The sequence below is a fragment of the Natator depressus genome, chromosome 9 (assembly GCF_965152275.1).
Source record: "Natator depressus isolate rNatDep1 chromosome 9, rNatDep2.hap1, whole genome shotgun sequence".
Classification (NCBI taxonomy): Eukaryota; Metazoa; Chordata; order Testudines; family Cheloniidae; genus Natator; species Natator depressus.
The window spans coordinates 15,089,117-15,113,936 of NC_134242.1; the positions used below are offsets into that span (position 1 = coordinate 15,089,117).

Below are 24,820 nucleotides of genomic sequence, written 5' to 3' on the forward strand. Positions count from 1 at the left end.
ACAACTTGCTAGTGTGAACAAAGTCTGAGTAGAAGAGACACAGTTTTCAGAGTTTAAATAGGAAAGTTGGAGGGGAAAGAGAAGACGTACTTCCCCCCACACACACCCCTCCACACACAGACTATGGTGGCTCCAGTCTCTATGAGAGAACTAGTAGTAGCAGATGCTTTGGTAAACACATATAAACAAAAGCTCTTGGAAATCATGTTTTGTTTTATCTTTTTGAAGTGAATTTAGTGCTTGTGAGGGACAGCCCTGGAGACTAGAGTGCGAATAGGCACAATAGCCATATCAGTTTGCCCACAGAACTCAGCCAAAGTACCAAAACCCTGACCCGAAGGAACCAACTTTAGTGGTCGAAGGGGCGTCTTCTCTACTGAGCCTGCCAGCAAGGCACGGATGGAGGGGTGTCGGGAGGAAGTGAAGAAGGGAGGCAGTGCTGTCAACTTTCATTTATCATAAGTCTCATGATATTTGATGTTGCTCTTAAAGCCCCACATTCTGGAGTCAGGTGATTATGTAAAAATCTAATATTTCATATAAAAAGTGAAGAGTTTCTAGACTGGAGATTTTCTAAAGTGCCTAAATCCCTTAAACACAAATCCTACTGAAAGTCAGTGAGTCTTGTGATCCTAAATTGCTGGGGGGCTTTTGAAAATCTCCTGGTTGGCTCTCACGGTTCTGGACAAAGGAAAGCTAAAGGCTCAAAAAGCAGGCAGCACATGAAAAGAATCAAAATTGCTTGGGGCAGGCAAGACTGGTTTGGGAGGGAACTAATAGCCAGTTGGGTGGTCTCAATCCACCAGCAAGCTGACTGGAATCACCAACTCTACAGGTATCAGGGGGTAGCCATGTTAGTCTGTATCCACAAAAACAATGAGGAATCCGGTGGCACCTTAAAGACTAACGGATTTATTTGGGCATAAGAAGACATCTGAAGAAGTGGGTTTTTTACCCACAAAAGCTTATGCCCAAATAAATCCATTAGTCTTTAAGGTGCCACTCAACTCTACAGGTAAAGGCTATCTTACAGGAGAACCTCAGTAAGGCCAGGAATCTCCATGAATGTGAATTCCTCATGTCAATTCCTACAAACTGTTCTTTCAAGAGGTCTTCATCTTCCTGAAGCTCCAAGAAATCTTGTGGACTTCAGAGCTTATGGCTTCGGCATTTGCACAGAAGCCCAGTTTCTTAGGAGTCATGTTCCAATGGCTCTCTAATGGCAGCTGCCCAAAAATGCTCCTCAAAGGATAGTCCAATGTGAGGAGGGGAAACCCAGGGTAAGTTCAGGAGGGCAAAGTCAGCAATATCTTACACTGCACACTCTCCACAGGTTGAAGGTGGAATGATGCTGTGAAGGGCCCCTATCCTCCCCCAAATCCATTTCTCCTCAGCCCTGTCCCCAGATCATACTGCCAGCAGAGGCTGCCAGGCAGCTGAGAACCACTGCTGCTCCCCTTCCATGAAGGACCTTTTTTCAGTACCTTCTTTTTCCAACCTACCCTGTGGGGTTTTTTTGAAGGGAGGGGGAAGAGGGGATTTGGCCTTGCAACATGGAGAAGAACAGCATCTTGGTGTTGCTTTTTTATTGCATTTTCAATACACCTGAAGAGTCTAATTCTGACCTCACTCCCTCTGATGTAAATCTGGAACAACTCCATTGAACTCAATGGGCTTAGGCAGGTGTAAAACTGGTGAGCCAAGCGAAACAGGCTCTGTATTAGCATGTGGCAGAAATTATAGCTTTACAAGGAACAAAGAAAGGGTTCCTCAAAGGCGTTGCTATTCACAAGCTATTTAAATGATATTCACCCCCCAGTCTGTTTTCCAGCAGCATTGCCTATACAGCAAAGAAAGCAGAGCTCAAGGACAGACCGGTTTTGCAAACACGAAAGCTGGATTTTTGTGGCTGTACTTTTTTCATGTGCAGACTTTAGGATTGTTGTTGTTGTGCCTTCTCCCCCCCTCCCCCCTCCCTATTTCCTGGAGAGCAGCCAGCAGGGAAATCCTCTAAGGGGGGGTGGATGAGAGACAAAGTCTACAGCCCTGCTCAACCAGGAAGAGCTCCACCTCAAACAAAGCCAACAATAACAACCGCCCTTGCCTTGCTTGCTCTCCCAGTCTTGTGGGTCTTCCCTGTGTGTGCACAGCCACCATGATGCTGCCTGCGGCGGGCCCCAGCACTGGCCAGACCTGTGGGCTTGTGCTGATCTCCGCTGTGCTGCTGCAATCCATTTGCGTGGCGGTGACTTTCCTTTACTTCACTAATGAGCTGAAACAGGTGAGTAGCACGGCGGTGACCCAGGGTGTCGGATCCGGCGCGGCTCAATCTGCAGGCTGATTTGGCCTCCTTCTCTCTCTGTCTCGCTCTCGTTGCAGATCTATTCGGGGGTGGGAATGCGTCGTGTATGCCCTTGTCCCGTTCAAAGGAAGGCTGGATGGGCTCATGCACGAGTGATCCTATTCCCGCTGACGGCAGTGGCAACACGCCCAGTGTTTACAGGGAGCTGGATTGGGCCCTAGGTGAACGGTAGTTTGGCAGTGTTTGTTTTAGCAGGAACGCCTTAGCGATGCAGAGCTTTTGCTTTCATTGTAGGAGAAATGGGTTAGGCTGGGCTGGCTTGTTTTGCCGCTTGGCTGGGTTTGTTCGCTTTGCGTGCGGAATACAAAGGTCACGAGAAGAGAAGTTTTTAAAACTCACCTTATATTTCTGTTTCCCCGCCGAAACAGAAAGGTGCTTTTCGTTAATGTTCCCAAGTTGCTCTTTCTTCACTCCGGTGGGTGCCTGCTCGGCACTGCCGGAACACGGGTAGTGCTCGGGGCCAGGGGGAGAGTCAGCTTTCTCACCCGAATAGTCACCCAGGCTTAAAAACAACCCCAACGACAGTACTTCAGTTTTCAGACAGTGACTAATCCTGATAGACTCTCAGGCAGACCACAAGCTGATCCTTGCCCCCCACGCAGAGGGCTGGGGAATGTCTGTGTAGTGGGCTGTGTTTTGCACTCCCTGCAACCAAAGGTTCATATCCTGGAAGCATCAGCTCAGCCATTTACCTTTTCTTAAGTAGGTAATCGAAGTTCCACGCGATGTTAGGCGGGTTGACTTTGGCACAAGACTTTAAAAACCATGGTCCTCTATGGACATTCATGACTCCAGGGCAGTTCTGCAGGGGTAGTGGGTTTGTCCATCCACGTTTCCTATCCTGCCATCTCTGCTATACTGTGCTGTCCCATCTGGGTGCTCTCCCTAACTCCAGAGGTGGCTACACGCAAGCAGCATTCTAGGTCTATCATTTCTGTAGGGTTTTGAGATCCTTGTATTTGAAAGGTGCTGTATAAATATAAAATATTATTGCAACCCTTGAATTTACCACCTGCAAAATTTAGTAGTACTCTACTCACAGCTTCTTTTGAGATGGCTAAATCAGATGGTTTGGGAAATTCTTATCCGATGATTTGCACCATTCTACAATCCATACCAGACTTCCTGAGTGGATAAAACTGGGGACCTGTCTGCTGAGTTTGTTGCTCTGATAGCTTCATATCTGGTGAGATTAAGGATTTACAGAAACATCACATTTGTCTTGAGAAAATAGGTTACACTGTTCTGGTGATAAGAGAAATGTACCCAAAGTTGTTCCAACCCTCATATACTTGGTTCAAAGTTCTTTGTTATCAAACTTTTGAACATGAGCAATTGGTAAACACTTCACCTTCGCCTAGTTGCTTTTCCTCCAAATAGGTATGGTTTGAACTTTTGAAAGGGTGCTCTACTAGCCCAAATAAACCACCTCCAACAATTTGTACCTCAGATATAGCTCTTATGATTGCAGGAGAATAACTAACCCCTTTGTGGTGTGAAGGCTAGCTCCCAGTCACCTTGAAGGGAATTTCTGTTGGGCTGAAAATAGCCTAGGTATCTGCATAATTATATTACATGGTGTCTCTATTACACGTCCTTTTTGTTCTCCTACACACAGATGTAAGGCACTGCTATATTAGAACTGTAAATACAGTTTGTTACCTTTATTGTACATGTGGGTTATGATTAGTGATATTTATCAGTGAGCCTGGTCCCTCTTTTCCCTTCTTTTTGCTGTTTCATAGTATCTGTATTTTGAGACTTCTGTCAAATAGTCATCACTGGCCAGGTGTCAGATCCTTTCAGCTGTCAGTACAAATTAAAAATCTTATTTAATGCTAGGTAATTTTTCTCAGTGTACATGGATAGTCATCTGATTAGCTAAATGTAACCATCTGTTGTTCCTAAAATGGATAAAGCTTTTTGAACAGCCTAGTTTGGCTTATGAGAGGGGAGTGTTGAAAAGCAGTGACAGACCTAGGATGCACGGTAGAGTTGATTACACATCCAGGATATAGGACAGTGAAGAAAACAGACTTCATTGACTTTAAAAGCATAATCCAGATGTTGCCCTTAGATAATGGGTGACGTTGTAGAAATATTTCACTAATAATGCTCCATTTAACATTTCTGTGACACCTTCCCTCAATGGATCTCAAAGTGCTGTACAAATATCATTTGATTAAGTCTCATAACGCCCTGTGCCTCCATTTCCTTAACCTCTAAAATGCGAATATCAATACTTCCCTGCCACATTCGTGTTTGCAGAGTGCATTAAACTCTGTGGATGCAAGATGCTGCAGCAATGCCAGGTACTAGTACAGTAAAGTTTTCTCAGGGGCTAGGTATGTGACAAGTAAGCAAAAAGCAGAAATGGCAGTACTGTTTGCTTCCAGGTTGAAGAGCAAAGTTTTGAAGTGCCCTCTCCTTTCCTGGTCCCTAGATCTGGTAGGAGAGCGGTCTGGTAAGGGATGGTCTACACACAAGTTTGGTACCAATTTAATTAAATTGGTTTAAAAACCAACCCCTTAGCATGGATGCAGTTGCACTAGTATAAAGGTGCTTATATCTGTATAGCTTATTTCCATCAATTTAAGTAACGTTCCCAAAGTAAGAAACCTTATATTAATAATACTACCCTATTCTGCAGTAATGATCCAGAAGCCTGTAGGGATACTCCTGTCAGTCAGAGCATTTTGCATCAATGATTATAGAACACGGTAGTATTTTTAAACATAAGGGAATGCTCTGTAGATGCTGCTGCACAAAGGTCAGGAGCTTCAGGTTAAGTGAGGTCAGATTTGTAGGGTCAGATGGGTGAATTCTCTCCATCCTGCTAAAGCGGGAAATCTGTGGCTTGCCTCCTTTGTTTTCAAGCAGACAGGACAGGATGGGAATGGTGGGGGGGAGGGGTAGAGAACAGTCCTCCTGTTTCTCTGATGCTGAATGTTCCAAGCTTGAAGGATAGTTGAAACTGTGACATGTTAAGTAAATTAACATCCAGAGGCAGCAGATTAACAAACAAACCAAAAAAAAAATCCTTTAAGATAGGAATGGTTGAATCTAAACTATTAAATCAAGAAGAAGAAGCCAGTCTGAATGCTTTGTATGTTCACTGGTTTCTTTCCTTTCCAAACTTTACTGGCATACAGGTTTTAACAGGGGTTGTGGATGATGATGATGATGATGATGAATCACTGAGTTCTGTAAATTTACAGGAGTTCTCTCTAGGCTGCTTAGGTTACTGTGTTCTTGCATTAAGCAACAAATGCCAGCTTCAGTTTTGATAATGGGTTATTATTATCCCCTCCAGAAGCAGCAGAGCTTGAGGAAGGGTTTTGTTGTTCACTCTATTCTTTATTATTTTAAACTATTGAAACTACTACTTTTAAACTACACCTAGGAAAGTTATTCCTGACCACAGTGAAGACATTGGGACTTTTGCCATTGACTTGAGTGGGGCCCTGATTTCACTCTCTCTTTACACCTCAGAAGAAGGAATGATCTCTTTAGATAGCTGAATGATGTAGAGATGGGCCCAAGTCACAAGAGTGAGATGTGGAATCAGATCCGAGTGCCTGCTTCCTCAAAATTCATAGGGAAGGGATTTGGAATGTGGTCTTCTAGCCCCCTTCCATTATAGAAAATGCCCCAAGCTGCAAGATTTGAATCTGGGGTGGAATTTGTCCAAAGTGCAGACATGGGGAGTGGGTTAGTGGCTGATGTGCGGGCTCATATTCAGTGTTAGTGGGGCAGCAGTGTCAGCTGATTTTCAGGCTTATCTTCAGTCCTCAGTGTAGGAAGATCCCTTGTGTAAAGGAACTAAATTCTAACAGTGTTAGAGCTGATAAAATAATTCTCAGCATTAGTGACGTAGATATTGCAAGTGCATAAACTTATTCAGCTGAGTTCTGAATGTTCAGTTTATGACCAGAGAGATAAAAATGTAAGTGTATTCTTGCATATCAGGTATCTGGTTGTAACTAAATAAATATGTAAAGACAGGATTAACTCTCCTTTATAAAATCATTACTTGCTGTAGCATATTGGTGTTACTTAGAACAGAAAGGGTTTTCCTAAACACAGGAGTTTTAGAAATGCATCATATATCTGCACGTTAAGTGAATTAACTAGTTTATTGTCTTCTACCACAGCTCCAGGACACATATTCCAAGAGCGGCATTGCTTGTCTCACTGGGGAAGATCTCGGAACTTTCATAAGACATGTGGATCTAAATGAAAATGAAGAAAGAGAGAGTGACCCCTGCTGGCAAGTGAAGTGGCAACTAGGAAAGTTAATTAAAAAGGTACTTTGGAACTTTCACACAGACTAAACAGTGGAGCTTGGTTATAACAATCCAGATGGTTCAGAGAGTTAAGCTCCAACTAGTGAAATAAAACGCAAATCCCAAACTGTTTCCTTGCATGTTAGTGGTCAAATTGCAATTCAGGTCAGGTATTCTGTGTCAGCCTTTCAAAATACACACACACACACTAATAAATTATATATGCTTATCATTGATACTTTTTTTTTACTCTTACTTTTATCATAAATGTAATTGTGAAGAAGTTTTACTTTGAATAAGGGGTTGCCAAATTGAAAAGGATGAGAAATACTGATCTAGTAAATTAATATTGATTGAGTTATTATATGATGATGCACTGGAGGTCTGTTTTAAATAAAATATTGGCCCAAACTGAAGTCCACAGAGTTACTCCAAATGTAACTGGTATAACTGAGAGCAGAATTTGGCTCACTATATTAACTTAGTAGGTTTCTGCAATGGGGAAAATTCATAAATATTTTTTTTTTTGCACCAGTGCAGTCCTGCAGTTATACAACATAGTTGGAAAAAGGCCCGTCACCCTGTCTGCACTACAACTTCTAACACTGCTACCACTGGAAAGACACTTAGGATTCAGACTGTTTCCTAGAGAAGCAACTGCTGCATATGCATATAGTAGCTGTTTCCAAAACACATATAAACACTATGCTAGAAAGAAACCTTTTGGGTCAATGAAATGCAGATCAAGAAATCCAGAGCCATTACATTCTGTAACCTCAGTATTCCTTGGATAATGGCAGTGTCTCTTACATTTCCATGGAGATGACAATGCTTTTGTTGTTCTCATGGTGATATTACAATTGAGGAGCTCATCGTGGCTCAATGGAAACTGTATTGCTATTTCAGTGTATTCAAAATACCCTTCCCATGAGGCTGGAACCATGAGTTACACTGGAGAAATAGTAATGGCTTCAAGTGACAAAATATTTTTGCTTAATAAAGAACTAACATCAAAATTACATGAAAATAAGGTGGGATCTGATTAAAACCTCAAGAAAGCCAGGAAATTTTCACAAGAGTCTTAGTTCAAGATATTGAATGTAAGTTTTGTGATAGACTGACTGAGAGCAGGGTATGAGATTTACTACAGTAACTAAGGGTATGCCTACACTGTCCATGTTACAGCGTGGCTGAGGTAGCACTGTGACATGGGCAGCGTAGTCAAGCTTTTTCGCCGGGGGAGAGCTCTCCCGGTGATAAAAAATAACCACCCTGAATGAGGGGTGGTAGCTTTATCGCCGGAAGCCATGTAAAGCGCTGTCTATACTGGTGCTTTTCAGTGCTAAAACTTTTGTCACTCATGGGGTGTGTTTTTTCACGCCCCTGAATGACTAAAGTTTTAGCCCTGAAAGTGGCTGTGTGTATATTCTTGCTGTTATTTATATATCAATAGTTTTGCCACTGACTCCAGGGGGCTCCTAGTGAAAACCACTGGATCTAATTCACCCCTATTGTACCAGGGTTAATCTGGAGTATCTCCAGTGAATTACTCCACAACCAAATTACTCCAGATCCACATTGGAGTAATTGCAAACAGAATCTGATGCCATGAACTCTATATTTCCTCTTATTGAGGGCCAGATTTTCCAAAGAACTTTAACACTCAATTGGATGAGCTCCGTTGCAATTTAGCCCCAGATATTTAAAATTATTGCAAAACAGTTTGTTGTGAGAAATTAATGATACAGTTTCCTTTTGATGTCCACTTTTATTTACAAATAGAAATAAAATTTGTTGGAGTTTGCTCAGTTATGTGGCATATAAGAGTATGTGGAATAGTTGTGTTTCTGGCATCTTTGTCACTGCTCTACTGATTTCCCAGAAAGAAAACGGTTTTCTTTACGTGTGTTTGCAGATGATATCAAGAAACTATGAGGAAAACATTTCATCTGCGGTGAAAGGTATTTTTAATGTAACACATTTATTTAGCACATAAAAAAGAAACTGCGATGGTAGCAGATGTGCAGTGGTTCCATACATGTTTTCCAGTTGTAGAGAATAGTTCCTAATTTCTTACTCAGTTGTCCAGTTCTTCTGCAGCAAAGCATGGGAAATGAGTAGCTGTTGGTATTAGTTGGTATTATTTTAAGAGACATATTAAGCTGTCAGAAAATGTGGTCAAGGTATTAGAGCATGGAACCAGGTTTCAGCAAAAGCACCTGGCTTCTGTTCTTGTCTCTGATTCAGTGATTTTATGCAATTCATTTAACCTCTCTGTGCTTCAGAGAACAAATAGTACTTTGTTGTTGTGCAGCTATATTAATTAAGGATTGGGCACAGCTCTCCTCTGAAACTGATGCAGGGCCTTACACCCCAGGAGGACTATCAGGAAGCATTCCGGCTCAAGAAGTCAGAGGAAATTTTGCTTGAGTAAAGACTACAGAATTTGTCCTTAAAAGATATTTAGCCTTTCCATGAGCACATACTTATTTTTAGTATAGGGTGTTTGGGCACTGGTTTTTTTTTGGGGGGGGGGGGTAGGGGGGAGGGGAGGGACACGACATATAGAAGGCTTAAAAAGGCATTTCAAAGAGAGTATGGGAAGTTCTGTGAAATTTTGACCATATCAACCATTACACTTCAATCTCTCATTGACTTGGTCAAATAAAATATTTTGACAAACACATAAATCCTCAAATACTGTCAATTTAGTAATCAGACAGTCACATATTTCCATGGAGATAACAATGGCTTTGTTGTTTCTCTAATTCTAATTGGAGATTTAAAATGGTTATTTCTCATCTTCACGTAACTGAAATTTTTCTAACTCTTCCAGGAACTGAAGAACAGGGATCTCAGCACCATGGACACAGAATAGCAGCTCACTTAACTGGAAGCAGCAATAAGAAGAGCTCTCTATCCACATCAAGTAAGATATTTTGCTATATTGATAAAGGAAGAAAATGGATACAAAATAGGGAAAGATCACTGAATGTGTGTGCTTTGCAATTTTCCAGAAATGAATATTGACTGCTGATTATTCTAGGCACCCTTTTCTGCTTGTTTCTCAGGGACTTAATGACATTTTTTGGCCAGAAAACAGGGAAGGTTTTAAAAAAAATAAAAGATTTTCTGGTTTTGGTCAGAATAATTCTTCAGCTCACTCTAGTTGTAGTATCAACCCCATTCAACTTGGGATCTATGGTGCACCTTCCTTCTATGTCTTTAGTTGTTTTTTTAATTAAAATTCCCTCTTCCTAACTTTGTCTATGGCCTTTGCAGTGTCTTTTTGGAGAAAGATATGTGTATAAGGGCCTAAAAGCTATGGTGAAAGGCAAATCATAAAAAAATAGAACAGACTATTACTTCCCTTCTCAAGGCGGTGGAGTACTCAAGTGCTCTCCCATCGCATCGATTGCAGCAATGCTGATCTACCAGCAAGTGAAGACATACCTTTTAAGAGAGATTGGGCCATCTGAAAGCAGGATCTGGCCCATTGCTGTTATTTAGTTTTTGAAAAACAGTCTCATCAGCTAAGAGACAGTGGACTTTGTTGCATACAGCATTATTTAGCTCTATATTCTTATCTATTTTTTTCCCCCTCAAATAGATTTCTCATCCAGAAGAGGTATTGGGCAGAAAATAAATACCTGGGAACCCTCAAGGAAAGACCATTCATTCCTCTATAATGTGGAGTTGAAAAATGGGGAGTTAATCATACCCAGAACAGGGTTTTATTACATCTACTCTCAAACTTACTTTCGATTCCGCGAACCTGAGAACGAGGATTCAGAATCAGATCTGTTAGCACAAATCAGAAACCCTAAGCAAATGGTCCAGTATGTTTACAAACTGACAACATATCCAGAGCCTATCCTGCTCATGAAAAGTGCAAGAACTAGCTGCTGGTCTAAAAAGGCAGAATATGGACTTTATTCCATATATCAAGGTGGAGTATTTCAGCTGAAAAGGGATGATAGGATTTTTGTCTCTGTCAGTAATGAGGACATGGTTGACATGGACAAAGAAGCAAGTTTTTTTGGAGCCTTTTTGATCAGCTAAATGATTAACAGAAAACCAGACTCCCAAAGGAAATCATTTTTTAAATTCTATAATCTAAGGTGGCAGAGAGGGGAGGAAGTCACTGTGACAATACAGTGACTTCAAAGCAATAGTAACAATGCAAGAATCCCAACTGTCAATTCATCCTGTGAAAGGTTTCATTGCTCTGAGAAGTGATCGTAACAGATCATAATATGGAAGAGCAGCAGGTGGCTGCAGCTACATATGACTGTGCCTTGTATAACAGCACAGCAGATCCCAAAACACACTAGTGATCTAGGGCTTGCCTGGATTTTAACGTGTCAAAGATGAATAGCTTTGGCTAGGACCGGATCAAGTGCAGGCAGGCACTATCCAAGGTTCCTCATATCACTCTACCAAAGCATCTCAAAACCTCATTTGTGGCAGTCCCTCTGCAGGAACAGTGGATTTGCATAGGGACAAGATGGAGACAATCGACTTGTAGAGGGGATTCGATTGAGGTTGGAAAATGGATTTTATCATGAACGACACTTTGGACCCTATCCTGCTGACTCTTTCTCCCGTGAGTAATCTTTACATGAGCAGAAGTCCCTCTGATGCCAGTTGGACTACACTCTTGAGAATAAGGTTTGCAGGATCAGGCCCTATGTTTGAATCTTAGATTTCCTAAAATGAAAGGCTAGCAAACAATTAAACTACAGTAGCATTTAAGCACATACTTAACTTTATTTTCCACTGAATGCATCCGATGAAGTGAGCTGTAGCTCACAAAAGCTTATGCTCAAATAAATTTGTTAGTCTTTAAGGTGCCACAAGTCCTCCTTTTCTCTTTGCGAATACAGACTAACACGGCTGCTACTCTGAAACCTGTACTTAACTTTGACATGCAAGTGCTCCATTTGAAATCAATGGGATACTCATGTGCTTAAAGTTAAACATGTGCTTAAGTGCTGCCTGGGATCACAGCCTGGTTATTTTTGTCTTCATTTGGATGTTGCATAGATGACAGAAAAATGAAGTGGCACAGCAGAGCCATTGAAATCGGTAAGTCAATACTTTGAGTTCCCAGTACATTTTGATAATCCCTGCTTAGTTGACTAACATTGTACTGCAGAGATTTCACCACACTTACAGCATGTTCAAATATGGATTCACTCTATACTTACTGAAAATGAGTATTTGATCCAGAACCCAAGTGTTTTCCTTTAAATGTTGCATTCAGAGGACTACATTATTTGTCTCACATCAAGCATGACATGACGTGGTTCTTTCATGTTGATTGGCTTGATGCCATGGAACATGATGTGATGCAGAATAATTAGCTTGGATTTGAAGGAGAACATTCTCATTCCTGGAGAGGATACGTGACTATCTCTGTTTCAGCATGGGCTGATTTTAGTTAATACTGTTTAGATTTTTGTTTTATTTGCAGGGTTGTGTGGGGACGACATAGCATTTATTTTTCTACCTGGACTGAATATTAGATTGGTTAGCTGTAAGATTAGAACTGGTTTTCAAAAGTTAAAGTTCTGTTAAAAAATAGGCAGGATAGCCGGATCTTCGGGTAGCGTACAACAGTCAGCACCATTCCAGTGACTTTAGTGGAGCTGCACCAATTTACACCAGCTACAGATCTAGCCCAGGAAAGACCATATATTTCTGAAAGAAAGAGGGAGTGAAAGGCAAGTGGGGCAAGGAAGTCATATGGACCAAATTCTCTGCAGATGTAAATCAAAGTAAACAGAATTAAGCCAGTAGAGAATTTGGCCCTATATTTTTTGATATAATAAGCTTGCCTCAGGAGTCATAAAATGATGAAAGTCGGCAAACGGCCTTACTTTATCCATGGCCTACAGGAAAAACAGGTGTACCCTTCACCCTACTACCTTCTTGATGGCAAACAGGGAATGAATGTGCGTCAGTCGCCTCACTTGCCTTGTCTATATACATCAGAAAGGTAGGCATGCCAGTCACTCTAGTTACCTTACCTGTGAACAGCAAGAAAAGAACTGACAGCAATCGCTTTGTTTTGACTGATTAGAAGAAAGAAGCACATGCAGGTTGAGATTCGAAACCGTTATTCCAGTCTGTGTTTCCTGTTTCTACGCGGAGGAAAGTATGTTATTTTCAATAGTAACCAATTCTGTGAATTGCTCCAGTGCTTACTGGAGAAGCTGGCTTTGCGGTGCAGTCATGTCTCCTATACATTATATATTTTTCTCAGCTAGTCCTTTGAAGCATTATCTAAGAATTCTCCAAGTCCACACCACAGAGTTTTTAGCTTTATTTGGTGGCTTCCTAATCTTGAATACGGTATGAATTTGCACTAGTTTCACGCTGGTCACCACTGACTTTGATTGAACTGCTCCTGATTTACACTGGTGTAGATACTTCGGGTCTGTCTAGTTAAGCATGGGCCAGATTTTGCTGCCCTTACTCATATTACATAATACTTTAGGTCCCAATCTTGTAATGGGAGTACTCTTAGTGCATAAAGTTAAGCCTGAGTGTAGGTGTTTCCACGAGCAAGGTCTTACTTTGCAAGTTGGTCCATTGATTTTCAATGAAATTGTTTGTGGAGTAAGGGCTTGACCCTGCTCCCATTCAGATCAGTGCAAAAAACTTAATGGGGCAGGACCAACCCCTTAGATATTCAGTGAGAGGAAGGCCAGCATAATCTGATCCAATCTGATTAGGATATACTGTGTTTATTTTTCACAAAACTGACTAATTTTCAAACTACAGAGTTCAGTTTTTAGCTTAATAAATTTTCAAAAGAAAATAATTTCCAGAGAACTTTTATCCAAATTTTCTTCCGAGTTCTGATTTTTGATTCAGCTGACACAGTGCTCTTACTTAATACAGGAGTAGTACAAGACTGCATTAAACAGCTCCCTCCAGATCTAGTTTCTGTCCCTGATCCTTCAAAGTCTTATATATGTACTTCACTTTACAAACTGAGTAGTCCCATAGACTTCATTTCCTGAATCAGGCTCATATTATTTAACTCCTCAGCAACATACTCAACTACAAGCATACAAATAAAATAATGGGTCTTTTTCAAAGTCCAGTTATTTTAGGTGCTTATTTTTTTAAAAAAAATTCTTAGCTGTGAGAGAATTTCAGATATATTAGTTGTAGCCTAAAAGTAAAAACCATACGTATGATTAAGAAAAAGTCTATAGAGCTCGGAGAGACACAGATGGAAAAGAATTGGGAAGAAGCCATAGGGGCTGTGCACAAATTCATAGCTGACAGTAACTTAAGACAGATAGTAGTATCTACTACACACAGATGTTTTTCATCACTTTCTCTCTGCAACCTGATATATAATAATGGGCCCAATTTTATTTAGGAAGTGCTCCCAGGCATTTCCAACCTTTTTCCTCTCCATATGTGCACATTTTTATGTCACTCCATTCTGGGAGAATATATGTAGCACAACAGGGAGTAGACTGAATAATCGTATTTTATTTCCCAGTAATCCAAAGACACACAGCCTGGTGAAAAGATAACGAGCAATATCTGACAAGGACTCATTTGAAGACAAATAGATGTATCTACTATTTCTGTGTGTGGATTCACTCTCTCATTCCCCCAGCCTCGTTACCCTCTTGACTTTCAACGGTAAATGTAGCAAATAGTTCTTTGTGTTCATTGTGCGTGTGCAGCTGCAATAACACTAACTTTTCGATAAAAAAATTGTAATTTTTGTACATACTTTTTATATAAAATGTTTTTAGTAAATACTTATTTTGTCTTTTAATTATTACGCTTGTTCTTTTAAGGCTGCCATAACAACATCTCAATCTGATATCTTGACAGTGAGAGATGTATGGGCCTGATCCAATTCTCAGTGAAGTCAGAGAGTGAGTTCTCTGTTGACTTCAGTGCAAGGCCCATAATGCATGTAATTTTGCAATATCATGACATGAGGAAGTTGCTTCCTGATCCCAGCTGGTAATCCCTGAAGCACTGGATTGAAGAAAATTGAAAATCCTTGTTAAGCCAGAGACTGTACGGTATTGAGAGCCTTTCTGGAGTGTCTCATCACCTTCCTGAAATAGGCCCATAATTTTAGCCGTAGTTATTGTAAACAGAGAGTCTGTTCTTAGTCATATAAACATCTAACCCTTTCTGTTACCAAACTGCAGCAGGGGACCCACTGAACTCATAGGACAAATTGTCCCTGGTCCTTGAACAGCATGTTGAGAGGGAGAAGGTGGACAGGAGCTCTTCAAAAGGGCAATGACAATTGTAACCCCAAATTTAAGGGGAGCACAGAGGACTTCTCAGCCCATGTGCCCCCATGAGCAGACATTACCTGAACTGGTGAAATGGTGTGGAGGAGACTGGGCTACTTCCCTCCTATCCCCACAATGTAGAATAGCGCATTTGGGGAACAAAATGTGCATTTGTACTCTGTGCTGGGAAGTCGGTGAGTAAGGAAGGTACCTCCTGGAGATGCCATCCCACAACAGAGTTTCCCCTCGGCAGGCAAGATCCACACCAGCCCTACCAGGGCAGTGCCTACATAGTACAAAATATTGTTATTGCACTGTCTCCTAGACACCTCAGCCCTATGTGCCCAGCACTGTACAAACGTAACAAAGAGCTGGTCCCTGCCCCAATGAGTTTACAATCTTAAGTAAATTCACCACAATGTTTGTTTTATTCCCTGTTCGAGTAAAGGACACACCTGAAACAGTGGTAGCAAGCACAGTCACAATCCTGCAAGTTGATCCATGTGCCTGGAGCTCAGCAAGCATGGAGACCCCCATTAAAGCAAAAAGCAGGAGTCTGCCCAGTGGCTCATCTTCAAGCATTGGTGCCCAAGATGGAAATGACACCCACAGAACATGCCTCAAAAATATTTATTTTATGTGGGTTCCTTTTGATTTAATTAAGGGTTCCCTCTTTGTATTGTTATGGGAAAGGATATATCAGATCAGCTAATTGACTCTCACTATACACTTCACCTTCGCCATATTAAATTACATTATTATTTATATTGCTCTAGCATCCAGATGTCCCAAACAGGCCCCACATGGTGTTGTACAAACATGTAAAGAAGCATAGGCCCCACCTGGAAGTTTTAAACCCCATGCGTGCGTTTAGGTTTAAACCAATCTCTAAATATTAGGGATGAAGAAGAGACCTAATGTGAGGAGCAGATTATTCCACATTGCTTTAAGGTGAGATTTTTGCATCTTCCTCTAAAACATCTGATACCTGCCACTCTCAGAGAGAGGATACAGTACTGGTGGGGCCATGGTTCTAATCCAGTATGGCAATTCCTATACTCCAGAAGAGCATACACCTGAAGAGGTTACTGTCTAATTTGCCCTAGTCTCTCAAATCTGTAATATGGAAGCCTCTAATCATTTTCACTGCCCTTGTCTAGAACTTTTCTGCTTCTCTTCTGCTGCTCTGAAGATGAAATTACCAAAATTGAATGCCATATTCAGGGTTAAAAATGTACCATTAGTTTACATAGTAGCATTGTAAATAGTCTCTGTTTTGTTAACTCTCTCCTGATTAACAGAGTCTACTACCTCCATTGATTACCGCTGCACAGTGAACTCAACTGTCTAAACCAGCGGTTCTCAACTTATTTATGCAGCCCACAATGTGTTACCTGTGCCCCAGGGGCCATGTGGCAGGGTGGCAGCAACCCAGACCCTGACCCTGGAGTCCCGCCTGCCCCAGAGCCCGGTCACACAGGGCTGGGCAGCTGCCCACCCTAGACCCTGCCATGTGGCTGTCCTGGACCACTGCTGTGTGGGGCCAGGCGGCAGCCCCGGACCCTGGACCCTGCCACACGGGACGGGCCAGCAGCCCCAACCTCAGCCCTGCCACACTGGGTGGCAGGCAGCCTGGACCCCACCACGCAGGCCAGCCTTTAGCACACAGCTGAGCTGGGCAGCAGCTGTGTGCTAATTGGGCCCCAGGCAGGCCGCAGGGTTGAGAAACACTGGTTCTATACCAATTCCAAGATCCGTTTCCTGAGTGATTTCTAATTCAGAATCTCTCTGGGTATCTCTTCTCAAATTCATATGGACAACATGAAATTGTATCAGGAACATGACAGTAATGTTGTCTTATTGGTGATAGTCAGTGCATTGATTCCTGGTATTAGGGCTGTAATTTACACTGTGCATCTGCCTGTTATGCAGTGTCTCATTTTTATAGGCGGTTCCTATCACATTTAGCATAATTTATATTCCTTCTCTATGATGCCCATATCCCCATTCCACTGGGCCAGGGAGTCCTAAAACGTATGATATATATAGCACCAACAGCCTTAGCAACTGTTAGGGAACCATCATTTTTCACATTCTTACATGTGGAGGTAGTCACTAATGATTTTATCAGATCGGAGTCCACATCACCTATTTCTCTCAAATGTACTTTTGGTTTTGTCTGGTTAGAACTCTTTCAGATCACATTGTTCCCTTTTTTTCTATTAAACCATCTGTACTTATTCCCTATAATCACAGGGTGATGACAAAGCAGATTAACTGCAGATTTCCATTTCTGGTGAACTCAGTCAGCAAGCTACTGCTCTCTATCCAATATGAGAAACAGACAAACCAACAAGTAAGTATGGCTGGGCATGATTTATTTTCCAGTCTGAGCCTGGGCCTTTTGGCACTAATGCAACACAAGTAAAATTTAATAATAAAATACACACAAAGTCAGGAGAAGCCCTCTAGCCCTTGTCAGTGCCACCTTCAATGTGGCAAAATTTGTTGCCTTGTGACTGCAAAGCTTTGTGGAAAGATGCTGGGCATCCTAACAATAGTCACAACTTTCTATCTGGGAAGCCAAAGGAAGAAAATAATATTGGGTCAAATCCTGAAGTCCTTATTCTGGCAAAACTCTCATTGACGTCCATAAGAAATACAATAAAATCTTCCATTACTCTTTTACACCATAAGTCATTTAATATAATCTCTAGATTTTTATTTAACTGAGAGTAAAAATCAATGTTGATAAATTGGAGAGGAATCAGAGAAGAGCCACAAAAATTATTAAAAGATTAGAAAACATGCCTTATAGTGATAGACTCAAAGAACACAGTCTATTTAGCTTAAAGGGGTGAATTGATTACTGTCTATAAGTATCTACATGGAGAACGCCTATTTAATAATGGTCTCTTTAGCAGAGAAAGGTATATCATGATCCAATGGCTGGAAGTTGAAGCTAAACAAATTCAGACTGGGAATAAGGCATGAATTATTAACAGTGTAATAGACCACTGGAACAGTTTACCAAGCATCATGGTGGATTCTCCATCGTGGACAATTTTTAAATCAAGATAGGATTTTTGTTTTTGAATGATGTGCTCTAGGAATTATTTTGGGGGAGTTCTATGGCCTGTGTTATATAGGTGGTCAGAATAGATAGTTGCAGTGCTCCCTTATGGCCTTGGAATTGATGAATCTATGCAGTATAGCCCTGACCAAAGAACCACAGCCTCCCTCTCCAGCTTAGTGAGTAGGAAGATAAGTGATTGAAGCATTAGTATGACATGGCCTATTAGTGTAATGGATTAAAGCACTGCAAAGAGGTAAAGTTAAATTCTACAGTAGAGTGTCACTGCTTAAATAACACCATTTCTAAGTCTTTTTGCAGATGTTTACCTCCATGTAAACAACTTTGGAGTGACTCAAGGATATTCTGGTTTTTTTCATCATTATGTTAAAGTACAAAGATTTTGTTTGTTGTTAGTTATTAAATGGTTTATTAGTACTTTAAAAGCATATGTCAGATGCTACATGATTGTCTTTAAAAGAGCCCTTCCACTTGATAAAATACATAATACAAATCAAAACATATTCTGCCCTTTGATATAATCAAATATCTGCCTTTTGCTTTTCTGTGAATTGTTGTAGATATGTCATTTTTAAAAGGGAGATTTCTCCCTCCCAGTCTGTTTTTCCACTTTCTTCCTGCATCTTCCTGCAATAAAGCCACAATCATGCCATATTCAGAACTTTCAGCGATTCCGATGACAACAAACTGTGATGTAAGAAGCAGGAATTAGTACTTTATTGGATGAAAAGAAAATGGAGAAAACAACAGGGAGAAATAAATAGAAACTCTCTTGCAACCTTAACTCTAGTACTTGCTTCACAAAAGCAGCACAGATATTTTGAGAGTAAACATATTCTATGTAAATGTACACTGCTGTGGGTTTTTTAAATGTTGTGTCTCATACATCCAGTTAATGGATAGAACAGTGGAAAAACAGTGCTTGAAATAAACAAAAATTAAAAATCCATGCAATTTTAAACAGTGATGAATTAACTTTTTCCCTTTCCGGGACCAGCACTAAAAATGTTGCCCCCTGCTGTTGCAGATAAAAGGAAGTAAATGAATATTTGGGATCTAAACCAGCTTCCATCAAAGTCAATGGCAAAGCTCTTTGCCACTGCACTACGCAATTCTTAAAGTATATGCATGAATGCATGAGTCACCCGAGTTGTACCTGTTTACACCAAGCCTGAATGTGGCCCACAATCGCCAAGTGCTCAGAAGACCAGCAAGGAGATCACAGCAAACACATGACTGAACCAAACGGAAACAAAAATTGTTATAAAAAATCATCTGTGCATCCCCTTTTCTCAATCTCATATTACTGCTGCCCTGGGTCTAGCCCTGACTAGGTAACACAATTTGAAAACCCCTTGAATCATGATATTGTTTAAGCAACAAAGGCTGGAATGCTGTAAATCCAATGAAATTTGGTATTTATGACCCAGTCATGCCATTATTCTACATACTGAACTTCCATCAAAAATCAGTAAGAGTTCTGTGTAATGATTTCAGGATCAGGCCCATATTCAAGACCCACCGATATAGATGCATCAAAGAGGGGCTGCTGCCTGGGTACCCTTTTGTGGCCTCAGAGCAGCCTTGCAAGTGGTCCTTCACCTTTGTTTTCCTCCTCACAAATCCATTTATCCATTCCCATCTCTTCTCTGGTTCTGCTTTATGAAATCAACATTCAAAATAAAGTTTTCGAGTCCATTCATTCTCCCAGGCCTTTCCTACCTGTTGTATCACTTCCCAAGTTTCAAGTTTCTGTACTGGAGTCTACTCAGTCCTAACAGCCTCTGTATTCCTCCCCGGCCTGCCCGGTCTCCCTGAGAACTCTGCAAGGCCAGCAGTCCAGTTTCTTTCTGTTGCTCTTATGCGTCCTGCTCAGGTGTGCCTCCTTAGTAATCAAGATTGGCTGGGCCCAGGCCTCTAGCCCTTAAGTTGCAAACCACCCTGGTACAAAGTGGCACAGACTTGTATGCATTAAGTCCCTAAAACACAGAGAATTTCCCTGAGCTGTATAGCATGTCATAAGGTGATGCATAACATCTGAAAAAAATACGGATTTTTATCTATTCTATTGAATTATACTTGTATGCAACATTTTTCAAAATCAGGTATGTGCCCATCTTTCATTCCCTTTGTGCCCTAAAGAAAAGGGGATGAGTTAACATATTTATATATAAGCTATTACATACAAATGAACAAAGCTAAAAGAGCAGTATTTAGGTTGCAAAGTCACGCACTCAACAATTAGGATATACCAATTTGCAGTTGCCTGCACAGTCTTAATTCTGTCCCCTTTGTAGCTCCATCTTGTGCACTGAAAGAGGCAGGGGTCCTGTGGAAATAATAGCATGTGATTATGTATTTAAAGACTCTTATCATAATGCTAACCCTATACACAAGGGGGCTGAATTAAGGTGGCATAGGCAATCATAAATTTGACATTTCCTGACTTTTGAGTGCTTGACTTTGCAAACTGAATGTTTTTAACATAGTTGTTTTTGTTTTGTGTGTTTGTGTACACATGTTTGAGTGTATGTTCTTTAGCCTTCCCTTCTCCTGCCTCCACAACGGGGACTTCGGGAGTTCCAATCCTATGCAGTGCTCGTGGGAACAGGGGGAGTATGTGCAGAGGGCTAAGTACTCAGTGAGGTGAGGGTTAAGATGTGTGTTTGGGGTGGAAGCCTGGACTATTTCCTTTCCCATGTGGTGCACCCAAGGGTAACACAGGTTACTAGAAAAGAAAAGGAGTACTTGTGGCACCTTAGAGACTAACAAATTTATTTGAGCATAAGCTTTCGTGAGCTACGGCTCACTTCATGGGATGCTGTAGCTCACAAAAGCTTATGCTCAAATAAATTGGTTAGTCTCTAAGGTGCCACAAGTACTCCTTTTCTTTTTGCGAATACAGACTAACACGGCTGCTACTCTGAAACAGCTTACTAGGGCCACATTATAGGTCAGGGGAGTGGAGAATCCAGCACACACACATTCACCCTGCCACCTGCCATACACGTGCCCAGCTTTAGAATGTTCACGAGGCGAGCTGTCACAATCATCCCGAGGAACAAAAGCAAGAGATCGGAACTGGTGATTTCTGGAAGTTTATCCCTCAGCAAAAGCTGAACAGAATTTCATGAGACAAAGAAAAGGCACATTAGTAGCCTGCGGGCATTCTTCCTGCCAAGCATCAAAAGTCTGCTGCAGACAATGAAGGTGCAAGAAACTTCTCAAAGAAAATATTGCAAGAATTCTTTGTATTCATGCAATGTGCTAGGCAACCTAAATGTAGGGAACACTACCAGTTCCACTATTATATAGAGCTATATCATTTAAATTAGATTGGACACAAAACAATAATATGAATGGTAGGGAACAATCCTGCCCTGGCAGTATGTGGACTGGATGTTCTACTATATCTTTTCCATTACTAACGTTTACGATATAGAGCTCTTCAATCTACCTAAGCTACAACAAGAGCCAATGGCAGGAAGTGGAAGCTAGACAAATTTCTACTGGAAATAAGGCATACATTTTTAACAGTGAAGGTAATTAATCATTGGAACAATTTACCAAGGGTTGTGGCAGATTCCCTATCACTAGAAATTTTTAAAAACAAGATTGAATGTTTTTCTAAAAGATATGTTCTAGTTCTACCACAGCTACTGGGTCTGAAGCAAGAATTAATACAGGAAAGGTCTATAGGCTGTGTTATGCAGGAGGTCAGACTAGACAATTACAATGGTCCCTTCTGGCCTGAAAATCTATGATTCTATGATGTTTAGTAGCATTGTCAGGTGTCCTGTTTTCGACCGGAACAGCCATCAAAAAGGGACTATGGTGGCGGTGTTGACCATTAAAAGTTCAGTTGGCAGTGAAGCGTGGCTGACCGATTCCCTACCTGGCTCCGGGTGGCTCCCAGGAAGCAGATGGCATGTCCAGCTCCTAGATGCAGGGGTGGCCAGGAGGGCTCCGTGCGCTGGCGCAACCCGCAGGTGCTGCCCTGAGTGCTGGCTCCGCGGCTACCACTGGCCGGGAACAACAGCCAACGGGAGCTGTGGGAGCAGTGCCTGAAGGTGGGAGAAGTGCGCGGAGCCACCTGGCTGCCCCTCTGCCTAGGAGTCGGAAGGACATGTCACCACTTCCTGGGAGCAGCCTGAGGTCAGTGCCACCCAGAGCCCACTCCCCGAACCCCCTCCTGTACCCCAACCCCCTGCCCCAGCTCAGAACCCCCTCCCACACTCTGAACCCCTTGGTCACAGCCCGGAGCCCCTACTGCACCCCAAACCCCTCATCCCCGGCCTCACCCCAGAGCGATAAAAATGAGCAAGTGAGCGAGGGTGGAGGAGAGTGAGCGATGGAGGGATGGGGATGGAGTGAGCAGGGGCAGGGCCTGGGGGAAGGGGTGGGGAAGGGGCAAGAGTGTTCAGTTTTCTGCAGTTAGAAAGTTGGCAACATAATTAGAAAGGAAGATGAATAGAGAAGCAGATAGCTGCATGGAAAGATATTTCTTCAAATCAACCACCACGGATTTGCAGCCGCTTCTGGGGTGAAATCCAGCAATTGTTGAATAGCTCAGAGGAACATTATGCTACAGTCAGAACTGAACCATACTGACTACAACTGAAAGTCCAAGAAGAGTTTAGGTAAGTAAAACAAACCTAAGCAAACTGGAATATGGCCAGGATGCCATAACACCCCTATGATTACAAAACGTACTGTGGAATCTTCAGTGACTATAAGTGGTCAGGGCTCTGGTATTATGTCATCTGAAAGAAGTCACTTTCAGAGGTATAATGCCCCAGTAGTATTGGTGTTTAGCCCTAGATTTGCAGATATTGGATAGTGATACTAACAGATGCTTCCAGCTCTGGAGATTGCAGTGTACTTTACAAATTTAATAGACAAACTACACACAGAGACCATTTAAACCACCAATAAAGTGCAGTCACCTGTTGATCAAAATGTAGCAGCTGTTCAAGAGATCAAAGCCTCCCTTCACAACCACTGATGTCAGGAACTGAAGAATATATCTTATCCAGTTGAAAAATTGAGGGGAATGTAGACAGCCCCAGAATGTACTTAATAAGCCAAAAGAGAATTTATCTAGGACCCTATTCTCGTGAAAAGTGCCGATACTTCAGTTAGAAATCCTTTCCTAAAGATGACTTGTAAACAAACTTTAAAAGATATTGGGCCAGATTCTCAGCTGGTTTAAATCAAGGGTAGATCCACTGACTTCATTGAGCTGCACCAATTTACACCAGCTGAGGAACTGGCCAACAGGGTTTGTTTAATTAACATGAACCTCAGTTTTTGTATTCACTATTCCTAACGTGAATGATTTGGTGATACGTTGACACCTATGGCTAGTTGTTATTTTGCAGTACACAATTGTCACTTGGAATTTCATGGTAGCAGATCACCCTACTCTGAGGCCCACACACAATTCACTCTACCTGATGGCAATAAAGAGCTTGTGACAGTCTGATTCCACCCTTCTAATACACCCTAATTGTGTGTTAGAGAGCAGTGATTCTCTCACTCTCATACACAACAGGTTCATCATGACACATTTCTATCAGGTTTGTCTTGGACAGAGGGCAATATGCCTCTAAAAGGAGGGTTTGTTTTAAAACCAGAGTTTGTTCCTGGGTAAACACAATCCCTCTTCATCACCAAGGAGCAGAGAATCCCCCAGTACAGTGGAGAAAAAAACTTCCAGATGAACAGTAGTTCCTTCCTTCCATGTATGATGCGTTTTTAAAAATCTGATTTCACAAGTTCACTGCTCAATGTCATTGAACTACAGATCTGAATGAAGAGAAGAAAACATCAGCCTGCCTTATTCCTTTACCAGGAGTCACATAATCCACCTACAAATTTAGTCATCATGTCATTTGCACCCTTATGTGTATCCTCCTCTTCCCCTTGAGATCCCTCTTGTAACAAGATTAGCAGCAAAAACAGCAAGACACATACACTGGGGCCCCTGCACCAGGGTTTACTGCACACATTGAGGAAACAAACTAACCTAAACCAACACCTAAGAAAATATCAGAAAGTTAGAAATCAATTGCAAGAACTGTCAGCTCCTTACTGCACAGTTTTACAAGTGCAGATTTGATTTGCTGAACAAAATAATGTAGCCCATGTGGTTCTTTTCTTCTCTCTGGCCTCCTTCCAGCGGCTGCGGATCAGTTGTACTGCAGCTCTCCAGACATTGACACATGGGGCTTCTTTCACTGACCTCTAGATTTCTTTCCCTGAGAGCTTGGGCACTCTTCCTATCCAGGCCATTGCTAACCCAGCACACAGCATACACGGTCTGCTCCCCGCCTCAAACACCCGTTTCCCCCTAAAAAATCCAAAACTTCTGTCTCTCTCCCAAGACCTTTTACACACTCTCTCTTCACAGATACTAACACTTTGTGTTAGTGAGAACCACACTCACCCCTTTGTTTGGCACCCCCCGCATATGCCCACCTTCCTGCCTAGCACTCATGCACTGTTTGCACGTACACACACACACACACACACCTCTTTTCAACCACACTGACACCTCACACGCATCCACGCATTTTTTTCTGTCACATCCATGCTCTGTCTACAAAACCCCTCACACATAGCTGTCTCTTTTCCAGCACTTTTGCACAGTCTACACTGACTTTGTCATGGACAATCTACCTTTATACTCACACTCAGCTCTTGGTTTGGCCAAAAGCCATTGAACAAAACTGTAAACCCTGGATATGATGGAAATCACTTCAAGCCAGGGGGTGCTACTCCACCCCCA

General features: G+C 41.8%; 1 protein-coding gene across 3 annotated transcripts; it reads left to right on the forward strand.

The window, feature by feature from the left end:
* Positions 1-2,120: 2,120 nt before the first annotated feature.
* Positions 2,121-14,328, forward strand: TNFSF10 (TNF superfamily member 10). Of its 3 annotated transcripts, XR_012640832.1 has the most exons (6): positions 2,121-2,281; positions 6,517-6,669; positions 8,564-8,609; positions 9,485-9,577; positions 10,259-11,736; positions 14,174-14,328. XR_012640832.1 is itself a non-coding variant. In XM_074962910.1 (5 exons), the coding sequence occupies exons 1-5, from the start codon at positions 2,156-2,158 to the stop codon at positions 10,708-10,710; spliced, it is 870 nt and encodes a 289-aa protein (XP_074819011.1). In that variant the 5' UTR covers positions 2,121-2,155; the 3' UTR covers positions 10,711-14,328. The 3 variants fall into 3 exon arrangements, 1 of the variants encoding a protein (XP_074819011.1); XM_074962910.1 differs by having other exon boundaries at positions 10,259-14,328; XR_012640833.1 differs by lacking the exons at positions 8,564-8,609; positions 14,174-14,328 and having other exon boundaries at positions 10,259-10,397.
* The last annotated feature ends 10,492 nt before the right edge of the window (positions 14,329-24,820 follow it).

What these genes read in the sequence shown, in the direction of transcription:
- TNFSF10 (XM_074962910.1), top strand. Translation starts at nt 2,156, where the DNA reads ATGATGCTGCCTGCGGCGGGCCCCAGCACTGGCCAGACCTGTGGGCTT. An exon ending in TCACTAATGAGCTGAAACAG is followed by an intron (nt 2,282 to 6,516) that starts GTGAGTAGCACG and finishes CTTCTACCACAG; the next exon opens with CTCCAGGACACATATTCCAA. An exon ending in GAGCTCTCTATCCACATCAA is followed by an intron (nt 9,578 to 10,258) that starts GTAAGATATTTT and finishes CCCCTCAAATAG; the next exon opens with ATTTCTCATCCAGAAGAGGT.